Source organism: Anolis carolinensis, chromosome 4, assembly GCF_035594765.1.
Source record: "Anolis carolinensis isolate JA03-04 chromosome 4, rAnoCar3.1.pri, whole genome shotgun sequence".
NCBI lineage: Eukaryota > Metazoa > Chordata > Lepidosauria > Squamata > Dactyloidae > Anolis > Anolis carolinensis.
The window spans coordinates 163,910,755-163,925,183 of NC_085844.1; the positions used below are offsets into that span (position 1 = coordinate 163,910,755).

The 14,429-nt window shown below is 37.4% G+C and overlaps 2 protein-coding genes across 2 annotated transcripts in view; one reads left to right on the top strand and one right to left on the bottom strand.

Annotated features, from left to right (window-relative positions):
- Positions 1–14,429, bottom strand: part of tnni3k (TNNI3 interacting kinase) — a 243,372-nt gene that overhangs the window by 58,232 nt on the left and 170,711 nt on the right. Inside the window, exon 21 of the mRNA XM_008114094.3 lies at positions 7,968–8,077. Within this exon, the coding sequence (XP_008112301.1) occupies positions 7,968–8,077 (110 nt within the window). The remainder of the gene's footprint in view (positions 1–7,967; positions 8,078–14,429) is intronic.
- LOC134298354 (leucine-rich repeat-containing protein 53-like) lies at positions 1,856–6,197 on the top strand. The gene has a single exon (XM_062978152.1). It carries the CDS (start codon positions 2,563–2,565, stop codon positions 4,705–4,707), a length of 2,145 nt encoding a protein of 714 aa, XP_062834222.1. The 5' UTR covers positions 1,856–2,562; the 3' UTR covers positions 4,708–6,197.

The window sequence follows — 14,429 nt, forward strand, 5'->3', positions numbered from 1 at the left end:
CTGCCACTTAACTCAGGAAAAAGACATAAAGGTCATGTCCATGTTGGGGTCTGGCAGGGAAATGCCACTTTTACAGGAAAATGGCCATCAAGAAACAGTAAAGGCAGTATCTAAGTGCACAGACCTAAAAGTGCCATTCAGAAGCACCGAGAAGCAGAATGAACAGATGAAAAATGACCATTTCTTGTGCTTTAACTGTAGACTGCAACAATCCTATCCTCAAGAATCCGCTGGGAATATCGCTAAGAGTAATGAAATTATCGTACCACACCAAAAGCATGTCCAAATAAGAAATGTTAGAAGCCCAGAAAACACTGGGCATTGGGAAGAAGACTCACTCATTACAAGTTTAAAATACTATCCAAAAGTTAAACAAGGTAAGTTCTTTTTCTGGGAGGAACAATGGAATATTTCTTTAGTTGTAATATTCTTTCTCCATTTCTTCTTTCTTCTAAGAGTTCATCATAGAAGAAAAGAAAGATCATTGTTCTAATAACAGAGGAAGGAAACTCACATAGGAAGGGACACAGATGTAACAAATTCTAATATGGTGGTCCCTGTGAAGTGGGGACCCCTGATATGAGAGATAGGCATAGTTTAAACTTATTACATATGTTTCTCCTGGTATCAAATATTCTACAGCAGTGTATGATAATACATGTCATATAAAAAGCAGCTGACTGTAAGGACACTTCCTAAGGTTGAGGTCTTGTGCGGTTTCTGGGCTGTATGGCCGGGTTTTAGCAGCGTTTTCACCTGACGCTTTGCCTCTATCTGTGGCTGGCATCGTCAGAGGCATCTTCCATACAGCCTGGAAAGTGGAAACCACACAACACCCCAGTGATTCTGACTGTGAAAGCCTCCGACAATACATTTCCTAAGGTCGTGGGTTCATGTTAGTATCCAAATAGAATATTAAGTTGTAAGACTTGATGCTTGAAACAAATTCTGTGGCAGATAGAAATGTCATTGAACTGTACTGAAAAGAGATGGGATGCAATGAGGTGTTTCAGGCACAGTTTGTCAAAAGAGAATTGTGGAAGATTTTGTTTAGAATGCAAGAGACATCAGAAAGGAAGAGTCTTCTGTTTACTGAAGGTGTAATTAGAAGAGATCGAAAAAACAGAACTACAAAAAATATGGAAAAGGGAAAGCCATACAAGAATGAATGATGAGAGCTGTAATGGGAGTCAAAAAAGGATGAACTGCTGTTTGAGCCAACTTCTACCACTTTTAGCACATACAGTAGAGTCTCATCCAACATAAACAGACCGGCAGAATGTTGGATAAGTGAATATGTTGGATAATAAGTAGGGATTAAGAAAAAGCCTATTAAACATCAAATTAGGTTATGATTTTACAAATTAAGCACCAAAACATCATGTTATGCAACAAATTCGACAGAAAAAGTAGTTCATTACGCAGTAATGCTATGTAGTAATTACTGTATTTACAAATATCACAATGTATTGAAAACATTGACTACAAAAATGTGTTGGATAATCCAGAACGTTGGATAAGCGAGTGTTGGATAAGTGAGACTCTACTGTATTTAGAAGAGGTGCTCCCTAAAAGGTAGAATTTATGAATGTGAATTCTGTTTTTTGCCTTCAACATGCTTTGTTTTGCTGCTGGCCCTGGGAAGGAAATCATGTGCTTAATTTGCATGTCTGACTGCTGACAAATATATCTTTCAGATAATCCCACTAGGAGAAGAATCATTAGCTTTAACTCTTAATATTTAGTTTCATCCTTTGATAATATCAAGTTTGTCATTATATTTGAGGAGGCCAATTTATGTGGAGATGTGAAAGAGGAAGCCCAGTTGTGGCATATCAAGAGGAGAATTGAAAGACCAATAGTAGGGGGATAAACAGTAAGAAAGGGAATTGGAGAATAGTCAGACTGATAGTACGTTGTCTGAATGAGTAGAGGTGGACTAGATTGGTGGGACATTGGAGTACCTATGGACTATCTGTGGAATGTTATTATTTTAGCATAATAAAAGTAATACCTAAGAGTCAAGAAAGGACCAACTAAACTAGTATCCAGCAGTAATCATATTAATAGTTATTTTGTGTAGCTACAAATGTATCATATACAATAGATCTGATCAAAAGCAAACATTTCTTAGTTTTAGACTTTCTTCATTTCATCTCAAATGTGGTCATTACTAGTGATACCACTTTGTAAAACAGGTATTTAGCTTGGTGCGTTATATTTTCCTATAAGTAGGGGAGACTCTTTGGAGATGTGGGGGCACTATTTGTTGTTGCTTTTCCAAATTCCCATTTAGTAAATGTAAAAGAACTGTCTCTCTATGCCCTAAATTGTATCACTTGCTGTTTAGCAGGAATCAGAAGTGACACATTTTGTAGAAGATGTTCAAGGCCTCCATGCATTTTCTTGAGAGAGAGTATTGGAAAACATTTCAGAAATGAACCTTGTCAGTATCTGTTCAAAACTGAAGACAATGGCCACTTAAATTCTCTTTGCCAAAGGGGCCTTTTAGCAGCCTTACCTTCAGCAACCAACTCACCAGAAGAGTCAGAGGAATGCACCATGCAAGCCAAATTAGAAGGCCATTCTTCCCGACAGAATGATCAATGTGGATTGTTAGCAAGGAACAAAAGTATTTCTCCACAGCTAGACAACTTCCTTATCTGTAAATACACAGACTGTGATAAATTCCAAGACTACCTAACAGCAGGGAAAGAAAACCAGGGCAAAAATTTAAGATTGGAGAAGGAACAGAGTGAAGTTAAGAGAAGAAGAGCAGTAGCTTGCTTTACAAATGATGAAGAGGTACCATTATCACCAGCAATGAAGAGAATGTATCAGCCCAAGTGTGTTAGCTTTTATGTACCTGACCAGGTAACAGTAAAGAGAGAGGATGTGAAAACTAGAGGTTTAAATGAAAAGAGATCCCTTGAGGACAAGCCACAGCACAAGAGCATCCAAAGAAGCCCATCCACTACATTGGAAAGGAGATTGTTGAACAATTCAGAAGCAAAGGATAAAGGAAGGCAATCATTTCCCACCCCACTGGTCCCCGAGGAAAAAGAAGCTGAATTCACTTTGAAGCATAAAAGGAAAACTAAAGGACAGGATTCTTTAATGGTGAAGTTAAATTTACATCCTTTTAGAAAAGCGAGGATTCACCCTGAAGAACCTATCAAAGAAAACACAGATGAATGTCCACACTGTCAACATTTACAATTGCCACATATTTCAAAGAAGGAAGAAGCAAACAAGAAAAGAAAAAGAAAATCAGACCACTCTGTGGCGTCCCTAGAAATATCAGGAAACAGCAAGCAGATTATTTATTCTGCAGTAGCTGCTGGGGAAATGGCTGGAAAAACAGACGAGAATGCAGTTGCATCCATCTCTGATCCTCATTCAAAGAATATTTCTGCCATGAAAATTACTGAAGGCACCTCGTCATCCAAGCATTCACAAACTCTAAGTTGCGGCAGTAGGTCACCTACATTCTCACCAAATGGAACTTCAGGGATGACTGTTTCCATTACTGCTCTTTCATCCAACCATTCACCAAATATTTCACAGAATGCAGCAAATAATATTCCCACTTCAGTGAATTCTAAAAAGGAAGATGCTATAGAAACTGAAGTCATGCCCTTTCATCAGAATGAAGCAAAGGAAGAAGACTGTAGTTTTTCTTCATCTCTTTTTAGCCTAGCAGAAAATTGTGGCTTCCAAAATTCCGGCAATGAAGATAATTTGAAACCCCAAGAAATTGTTGATAATGTTGTGCAAAACATGAACCTAGAACAATTAAACCAGGAACAATTAAAAAGACAAGATGAAAGCCTGACTGTGAAAGATGAAATGGAAGGACACAAAAGAACTGGAGAGTCTGAACCCCTGAAAGGAGATTTAGTTAACAGGGCATCTCATAGCTCTGGAGAAAAAACACCATCAAATGGACATTGGGTTTCACTTTCTAGGGAAGAGGATAAAAGCAGAGTAAACCCTCCAGTTCATGTGAGCAGTGCAATTTTTAATTTCCAAGCAAATGAGTTCTTAACCAACAGAGAAGAAATTAAAATACTACATAGAGATAAAGACATGGAAGAATGTGGAACAAAGGAGCTGAAAACAGCTTTCAAATCAGAAAATGTTGAATTGACTAAAATGTTCGTTCCTAATACATCAGTGGACCCTCTAGGTCTGGAAAAAGAACTTCTAACTGAAAATGAGTGGGAAAATAATAAATATAACACATTACTTCAAAACACTGTCAAAGTGACCATTATCTCTAACAAATCAAGTGTCCCCAGTTCTCCTGAAACTAGAAACACCCATATGGACAATAATGTCAATCCTGAAATGAAAAATAATGTGTGCATAGTTAACAAGAAGAATTTGCAAGAAGTTCCAGACAATCAACTTGATGAAGGTATCAGCAAATATAAAGAAGGTAAAATGCCACCAGCAACATGTCAGGAGGATTCTTTGTTACCACAGTTTAAGGATGTCAGTTATGAGGAACAAAATGAGACATCTCTACTCACTTGCAATACAAATAAAGCTGAAGTCTCTATTCCCCAGCCTACACTGTCTACCACATATACTGATTATGATAAAGAATCACCTTTACAGATGGAACAAAGGAAAGCAAATATTTCAAATAATACTCATCCCTCTTTAGTTCTCTTCAAAGACAAAAAGCCCTTTTCAATATGAAAATCCAGGCTTTTTAACCAGAATAGAAAATTTCAAGAAGGGAGAGTAATGTTTAATGGTGAATGTTAAAACGGAATTCAGAAGAAAGAGGATGTGTGACGAATACTTAGTAGAACTGTGGATATATATTACTGTTAAGAAGCTATGTAAAATGTTTTCAAATTACATGTACTCATTTAAATGGACTACATGTAGGGCTGATATAGCTAAATGTTAACCATCAATTAGATAGATCAGGACAGCCAAAACTGTAACAGACAGAATGATGGTGCATGCAAAAATGGTGTAAGTTTTCTGGGGTAAATATTATTATGGAAAATTATTTGTCCCCTCCCCCCAAACCGGAGGGTTACATTCAGATTTGAGGAAAATGTTGCCCACCACTCCATACCACTAAATCTGAATTTGCAAGACATTTGGATATCATAAGCCTGGGGCTATTTCTTCATCAAAAGGCATGACCGCTGACCAATGTGATTGGGTAATTTTGCGAACTGTATCGCTGCAACTTTTCCAAGCTCTGATGCTTCTAGAGCTTGGACAGTCATTGTTCAGAAACTTAAATACACATTGTGATAAAAAAGGGCACAATCCATAAGAAAAATGACAGGGCTCCAGAGTATTATTAGGAACTTCTCTAATCTTACATGTATGTGATCATGTGATTGCATAATAAAAGCCTTATCTGAAAGTACTCCTAGATATCTTCTCCTAATGATTGCCACCCAGTGTTTCCTGAGATGACATGTTCTACAATGAACTGTATCTTTAAAAAAGAGAAAATAACATACTCTTGCAGGAATTGCTTACCTAGTGTGAACAGGGAAACATCTGTAGTGTATTACAAAGTGAATATTTCCTCAAAGAACCACCTTGGAAAAATTGTTTAGAATACCTTTACAAGTGAGTTTGTGGTCATGAGTATGAAATCTAGATTAAAATGTTGAGTGGAAGTTTGATCGAAGAGTTCTTTAGTCTGATCTTTCTGGGATCAGAAAAAAGGATGGAATTTTGTATGTTAGTCTAGAGATGGGAGAGGAGGAACAAAAACATTGTTCAAATGTGTATGTATGTATATAGTGGTTACTATGACTAAGGATCATGTCTTCACCATTAACAAAATGATGCTCTGTGGAGAATGAGAAGACTAACTGACTTGTTTACCACAATGGGCTGTTGAACAGTGGAAAGCTGCCTTCATACTTGGCCTATGCCTGAGTTAACCTGCTTTGTTCAGCTAGAAGAAGTGCAAAAGGTAGCATCATTGCTATGGGAACCTGCTTTTTGTTTCCTTGAACATTCTTCCCTATTATGTGCAAGCTAGGCAGGGCAAATATAAATAAAAATGGTATAATGATTATTTACACACTTTCAATAACATTATATATTTTCTGTTGTTATGGTAGTGTGTGTTTGATACTGTTCTATTATCTGGGTAGACTCCAAAAAGGGGCCTAGACAGAGAAGGAGAGTTTATCTTTTTTTGAGAGGCGGGGGGGAATTGAAGGAGAAAAACCATTTCCCCCATTTTCGCTGGTTATTCCCTCCCCCTTTCCCATATCATAAACGATAGTTGTTTCGACGATTGGGGAAATGGATGGGGGGAATAACAGGAAAACGGGGAAATAGTTTAACTTCTTCAACTCCCTTTCCCCTGTAAAATGGATTTTCCTTCTCTCTCTATTCCCCCTTGTGGCCTCCGCCTCTGTAATGGAACAGTACTATTTGTTTGTCACCGAAAGTGTTGAATGGAGAGAGTTGACTTTACTAAAAATGGCTTTTACGCCAAGCACGTTTTAAGAGTTCTAATTACTTTTACTCAGAAGATTTCAATTCTAGTCCCCCCCTGCATCCCATCCAAATAAAATTAGCTTAAATAGCTAGGTTATCATTTCTGTAGCACTTTTCAAAAACCCCAGAACCATCCTTTTGTTATTTTTAACTTCAGATGTGTTTTAAATATCTCATTACAGTATCAACAATCTAAGTGAAATAGTACATTATTAGCTGTTTTTTAAAATCTTCCCTTTTCTAGTGGTGAAAAAACAAAAAGGGAAAGGCACAAGGGCATTTATAAACTGCTCAGAAATGATAGTAATAGAAACAATCTTGCCAACATTTTAGCTATTCTGGGTTATGTTCTTATTACTGGCTAAATCAGTTTGATGTGTGATGGGACACTCAACATCTGAGTTGTCATATTGACAGTGCTAGACCTCCTCCTGTGCTTTCTACAAAACAGATATCTACACATTTTACAGATGAATGTTTTTCATTGAATATGGGGACTGCTGGCAGAAAAGCATTCCCTGTTTAAATTCTGAGTATCAGACAGCTTGTTAAAGACACAGGGGAATGGCTAGGAGAAAAAAGGATATCAGTGCCTTGGTATTGTAAGATATTTACAATTGTTTCCACTACACAATTGTATTACTGTGATTTCACTTTGTCATACTTCCATCCTAAGGAATCCTGGAATATGGACTTTACAGAAGGGTTAGAGAGCACTAATGCCTCACCAAACTACAAACATACAGAATAATTTGTGGCATTATAAAGGTATGATTATGTAGTGTGAAAGCACATGGATGAAATCAAAAGAATGCCAAATATCTAAGTTGTGGCTTAGTATAGTTTTGACATTTCATCTTGTCCAGGGAGAGAAAGGGTTCATTTGTAGAAATAATGCAGTTTGATACCACTTTAGTTGCCATGGCTCAGTACTATGGAATCCTGGGACTTATAATTCAGTGAAGAACCCAATGTTTTTGGCAGAGAAGAGTAATGATCCTATAAAACTACAAATCCATAATTCCATGCACAAAATCTGGACATTTGCATTTAGTCCAGAAGCAAACCTTAACAAATGAAGTCTTTGTGCTATATCTACACTGTAGGTTTAATTCAGTTTGATACCACTTTAACTGCTATGGCTCAATACTATGGAATGATGGAAGTTGTAGTTTTACAGGATCTTTACTCTTTGCCAAAAACATCTGGTTCCTCATTGAATTATAAGTGCCTGGATTCCCTAGCACAGAGCCATGGCAACTAAAGTGGTATCAAACTACATTAAACCTACAGCGTAGATATAGCAAAGACTTCATTTGTTAAGGTTTGCTTCTGGACTAAAAGCAAATGTACAGATTTTGTGCATTCTCTAGAAAAAATGCTATTCACACACCAGCAAGCAATATCATTGAGATGCAGACATCCATCAAGAAACACTGTCAATATATTAAACCATGGAGCCCACTTACCTCTGGACATGCATTCCAGCCCCGGATTAACAGTGAGGAAATTGGCTTGGGAATTGAATAGCCTATTGGAGGTCTGATGTGATGGTAAGCCATATCTGCTGCAGCAGCAGCTGTAAATTAAAATAAGAATAACTTCATTAGAATAGGATAATGAAGTTGTCTTTGGTACATTACTCCTAAAGTAGGTACGTATTATACAGTAGAGTCTCACTTGTCCAACATAAACGGGCTGGCAGAATGTTGGATAAGCGAAAATGTTGGATAATAAGGAGGCATTAAGGAAAAGCCTATTAAACATCAAATTAGGTTATGATTTTATAAATTAAGCACCAAAACATCATGTTATACAACAAATTTGACAGAAAAAGTAGTTCAATACGCAGTAATGCTATGTAGTAATTACTGTATTTACGAATTTAGCACCCAAATATCACGATGTATTGAAAACATTGACTACAAAAATGCGTTGGATAATCTAGAATGTTGGATGAGTGTTGGATAAATGAGACTCTACTGTAAGTCTAAATATAATATAGTGGTTGTTGTTGGCTTTCATGTGAGGGGGTTAATAATACCCCCAGTTTTAACCCAGATTTTAAAGGCACTATCCAAAGATCTTGAAATGTACCACCAAGGTAGGTTTAACACTTTGAATAGCTTCTTTAAAGTAAGTATTATGGATCTTCCTTGCTGGATCTCTTGTTGTGGCAGTGTACACAGTAGACCCTTGATATCTACTGGGTTAGGACTCCTGTAGATACCAAATTCAGTGGATGCTCAATAGGCTTGTGAATGTGACTGGAGGGTGATCCATTTTGGTATCTGAATTTCGTTGGGTATCCAGATGTGTTTTCGGGAGCCTCCCGAAAATTGGCTAATGGAAAAATCTTTTTTTTTGTGCTGACAGCCAAAAGACACAGGAAGATCTGGCTCATTGGCAGCAAGGGGGAACTTACGTGGCTCCCCTTTCCGTTCCTGGGACCCTTTCCTTTTTTCCTTTCAAGGGGACCTGGGTTTGACCAACGGGATTAAGGAAGCACCCTTCCTACGCCCCTTTTCTTTCTTCCTTTCAAGGGAGCCTGGGTTTGAGGAATAGGGTTAAAGAAACACACTTCCTGGGACCCTTTTCTTTCTTCTTTTCAAGGGAGTCTGGGTTTGAGCAACAGGGTTAAGTAAGCATGCACCGCCCTTGCCATTTCTGCCACCTGGAGAAGCCGAAGAAGCCAAAGAAAAACAGCTAAAGCAGATCCATGAACAAGTCTAATGTTCAAGTACCATCATATACAATGGCATAATAAAAAGAATGTCTCTTATATAGAAGTGCAAAATCAAGGTTTGGCTTTTGGAATTTCTTTAGGGGGGGGATTGTATACAGAGGGCTGATTGTATCCCTTTGAACTACAATTCCAGAAAGATCAATGGACTTCAGTCCCACAGAAGCTATTCTAAATCATGCTCATTACAGAGAGAATGATTAAGCAGCTTTCAGTAATGATCTGAATCATAACCATTCACTACATATAAAAATGGCTGTCAGAATTCCTAAATAAATTAATGTTGCTTTTGTTTAATATAGGATGAGCAGTTCTCTGAGAAACTATTTACCTTTTTAATACAGCATGAATTTATTTAGGAAGAGCTAACCATAGAACTGGCATCATTAACTGCGTGTACCATGTTTTAAACAACCCTTGTTTCTGAATGTCCACATCTATAATAAAAGAAAAGAGAAGCTTGGATTTTATTTTTCTTCCCTTTGATTGGGGAGAGTGATATAGTTTGGATATTTTTATTCACACATTTAAATGTTTCACTGAAGATGTCCTTTTCACAGAAGAATTAAGATCAAAGCAGTTTGAGGATGAGAGAGCGGCAAAACAGTTTCCCTATGATGTTCCTATAATGGCTTCATTTTTATTCTAAAGTAGTTGCTCATAAAGTACCATGGAATCTTAAGAATGAAGCTAGTCCACAAATGCCATCTGTCTCAATGTTATGACAGAGGTAGGCTGCAGGTAATCCTAGGTAAATTATCAGTTAATCATAGTAAATTACATCTAGTTAATCTTAATGGGTAAGCTTGCAAGTCTCTAACGAAAATAAATATAGCACTTAACCTTCTGTTACAAAGAAGCTAGAAATTAATTTATATGCGAGCAGCAAGCTTCATGCTTTAAAAATGTACACAAGCAGTATGCTTCACAATTGAAACCAAGTAGATCATTCAGCTTGGTTTAGCTGGTTTAGTTCGAATCTATTTCTGCTACTCCTAGGCCCCTTCTATACTGCCATATAATCCAAATTATTAAAACAGATAATGTAGATTATCTGTGGATTTGAACTGGATTATAGGAGTCTACACTACCATATAATTCAGTTCAAAGCAGATAATCCGGATTTTAAATGGCAGTGTAGAAGGGGCCCTGATTATCCCCACAAATATTCCTGTGGATTTTCTTATGCAACTGTTATGGAGATTATAGCAATTATAAAGAGATCTGGACATTAGCATAGGTATGGTCTCCCTGTGGTCTTGCCCCTAAGGCCCAGCTGACCTTTTTATAGCTATATAGTAATGCCCATGTTAAAAGGGAGCTACTCTAATGTTACCAAATGGTTTAATCTTTCAGATTTAGGCTAGCCATTAAGTGTAATTCATCTTCACAACAGATCTTTAACTACCCCACACAGCCTGTGCCTGATTGATAAACACTATTGCAGTGGTTTAATTGGTCGACACTTAGTGCCTAAGTAATGGGTTGTTACCTTTTTATTTCTATTATACGTCTACTATAAAACCAAACTGTTTCAAAGCCACATCACCCATTCACTCTTTTTTTAATGTCCTTGTTTTCTACCTTCCCATCTGGCTACATTATTTTAAAATGTTGGAAAATTAATCATGGCTTAATTTTCTAGCTAGTAGCATTTCTTTTTTAAAATTAGGGTCAAAAGTTGTTCTCTTTATATTTTGGGAAGTCTTACTCACACCTCTTTAAGAAATGAAAGCAGTTTTCTTTTGCATCCAGAAGCATTTTGAAGGGCCTTAAATCTTTTTCTTTTTACTAGATTAGCACAAGGAACAGGAAAAAGACAAGAGTATATGAGAGTTCAGTAACTGGGATAACTGTAGACACATATATTGCAGTTCAACACAGTTAAACTGCAATATATATATGTCTACACATTGACCATATAATGCAGTTTCAAACTGCATTATATGGAAGTATAGATGAGGCTTTTGCAGTGCTGGGAATCATTTGCCTTGGAGTAGCTGGGGATGGTTTTATGCTGCTCTTTGGACTGCTTCATCCTGGCACAACATTCTTTTCCTCCTTCAAATGCCATTAAAACTTTTACAACACTCTGAAAATTGTTTTGGGGAGCACCCTGAAATAGTCAGAACCTCTTCTTCCAAATCTCCAAAATGACTTAAATCGTGAACCATTGCTTCTGGTAGCTCAAAATGGCAGTATAGACCTCCAAGGTACTGTTGGTTATCAAAGTGGGTCTTGAACTTCCTTCTCAGTTGGTTGCAGATTAATAAAGCCACATGTAATGACTCAGAAGCCTCATCCTTTAAAGTTAACTGTGATTTTGTTGATTGCAAAATTGGGCTTGGTCACTGGTTGTGCATGGTATCTGCAGGAGGTACATCCCAAGACCACCTGTAGATACCTGCAAATCCTATATTTTGATTATATCTGGCCCACCTGAGGATCAAAAAGGGCCCACCAAAACCTCTGGAATATTTTTGGTTGTGGGTAAACAAAACCATGGATATTGAATCTATGAAGAAAAAGTCTTACTGTAGTCTTTAACGCTACAGAGATCTATGCAAAGTATCCCTTTAAATAGCCTGTGTATTTCTGGGCTTATTATTCAGGCCTCTGCTTTAGCTATACTTCTGCTATTCCCAGAATTTTTTGGGAGTCTTTTAGGCAATTGTTGAAAAACACATGGCACCAGAACTGTTACTATCAGAGCAATTCAGGTCTCTTCTGTAGGGCCATCTACACAGTATCTAAAACATGGAAGTTACTGGGTTAAAAGGGGCAGGTGGCTAGATGACGTTAGCGAGAAATCTGCACTGATTCACTGCTATAGACAAAAAACACGGAATAAAAAGGTCTCCTTTTATCCCGATTCCAGCCGGGAAATGTGCATATTCATATCACTATATACACCTACACTCAAAAAAAACACATGTCCACTTTAAAAAAGTTCAAAACAGCTGATCAGCTGATTGGTCTGTGAAATGAACACACAGCTGATTTAAAGGAAGCATGAGAGAAATTAGAACCTCTGAAAATCTCATAATTCAAATCTCAGCTCGCATGTAAAAGTAAAAAGTCGACAGAGTGATGGCTTGTATCTCAAAAAACTCATAAGTTGGTTCACTTCTAAGTCAAGGTTTTACTGTATAAGGAGTTTGTGCTTTTTTTAAATCCTCAGGAGGACAGACCTACATCCTTGCCTTTCCCCAATCTACTCAGAGAAGTGGAGCGCTCCTTTCTTTTAGTAAGAGTGAGGATACATTGTTTGCATTGACCTGTGGATATGTCAACCCAGTTTTATGGGGTTTTTTTACTAAATTTTCTAGACTTATACTTGAGTATATAAATTTTATATCCTTCACAAGAAAAAATGAAACAATGAAAATATTTACAAAAACAGAACAAAAGTCTTCTGAAAAGAAAACACTCCAGAATACCAATATTAGATAATTGATATTGTGATATAATACCCATCAAAGCTTTTAATAAAAGAAAATGCCATACTGGTTGAGCACCCTTTATCCAGAATCTTAGATTCTGAAATACTCCAGAATCAAAAATTGTCCATGTAGGTGGCTGAGATAGTGACCGCTGTGCTTTCTGATCATTCAATGGATACAAGCATTGTTTTGTGCAAAAATTATTATAAATATTGTGTATCAAATTATCTTAAGACTACATATACATAAAGCATAAATAAATCTTGTGTTGGATCCCACCTCCAAAATATCTTATGTATTTATATGCAACTATGAATTTTTCAAAATCTGCAAAAAAGGAAAACAAACCAAAGAAATCCAAAATACTTCTGGCCGCAAGCATTGTGAATGAGGGACACTGTAGTGCATTCCTTTAAAAACAAAAGAAAGTCAGCGCATTGGACTAGTAAAATGATCATAATCCAATAAATGGCTGAAGAAATGTGAATTCAGATTTAATAAGATCTCGGGAGGAATGAAAATAAGATTTCTCCATCATTCACCAACAAAGTATGAGAACACAGGGTCAATAAATATATAACTTTAAATGCGCCAGTGGAATAATGACTTTGAAAAGCTAAGCACCCTCTCTGGCTGTCTCAAATGGAGAAATGGAATGGATGGCTGTTGCACAAGACAAGTGGAACTAATTAGAGAGAATCAATGGATTCATGCTTAGAACAGGAAAGTTCAGGGGAATTCTTCTGTCTGCAAGATTCTCAGTATTTGGATAGAGGCTGGCCCTGTTAAAGGATTTTGTGACTAATAACAAGCAGAAGAAACCTATAAAAACGTTCAAAAGGTAGAGATAAAAAGGCATAGGAGAAAAGGAGACACTTTCATCTTGTGAAGCTTTCTTTCTTCTGCCCTGTCCTAACGTTTCTCCACTTTCAGTAGGAGCTGGTGCCATCCATTTCAGTATAGGACTAAGGTGCTAAATCTATTTCAGGGAAGAGCTTCAGCATCTTGGATAGTTGTGTTGTCGAAGGCTTTTATGGCTGGAATCACTGGGTTGCTGTGAGTTTTCCGGGCTGTATGGCCATGTTCCTGAAGCATTCTTTCTTGATGTTTTGCCTCCTTTCATCCTCAGAGTGGTCCAGTATTTCTATGTTCTCAAATAATATGCTGAGTACCACTCTAACAACTACTATGTCAGACTACACAGAGAAGCCACTGAAATCCAAAGCATGTGGATAATTTCAACAGAAAGGAGGAAACCATGGCTAACAGTATTTAAAAAAAACTCTAAAATCAGGACAGTCAATAAAGAACACCACTCAGAAAACAGAGGGACTCCAGACATGAATCCATCAGGGCCAGCTAACACCTCCCAACAAAGGATTCCCCCAGGCAGTAAGCAGCCAGTACTTGAAAGGCTATTCAATGTTAATCAAGCTGGCCAATTGCAACATTCACACATTTTTCAAATAGACATGAGTTCTTTCTCCCACCCTGAACATTCCACAGATACATAAACTCCACTTGACTAGTTTCCAACATAACCTCATGCAGGCAAAACATCAAGAAAGAATGCCTTTGGGACATGGACATACAGCCCGGAAAACTCACAACAACCCACCTTGGATAGTTCTCTGCAAGTTTAGGCTGGTGGAAATTGACTACTATAGTGGCATGGAAGCTTGTCACTGTGCCACATATATCCCTCTCCAAGTCCTTTCAGTAAAATAAGCTCTCAACACAGCCCT

Coding starts and splice junctions, on each gene's coding strand:
- LOC134298354 (XM_062978152.1), top strand. CDS start 2,563: ATGCAAGCCAAATTAGAAGGCCATTCTTCCCGACAGAATGATCAATGT.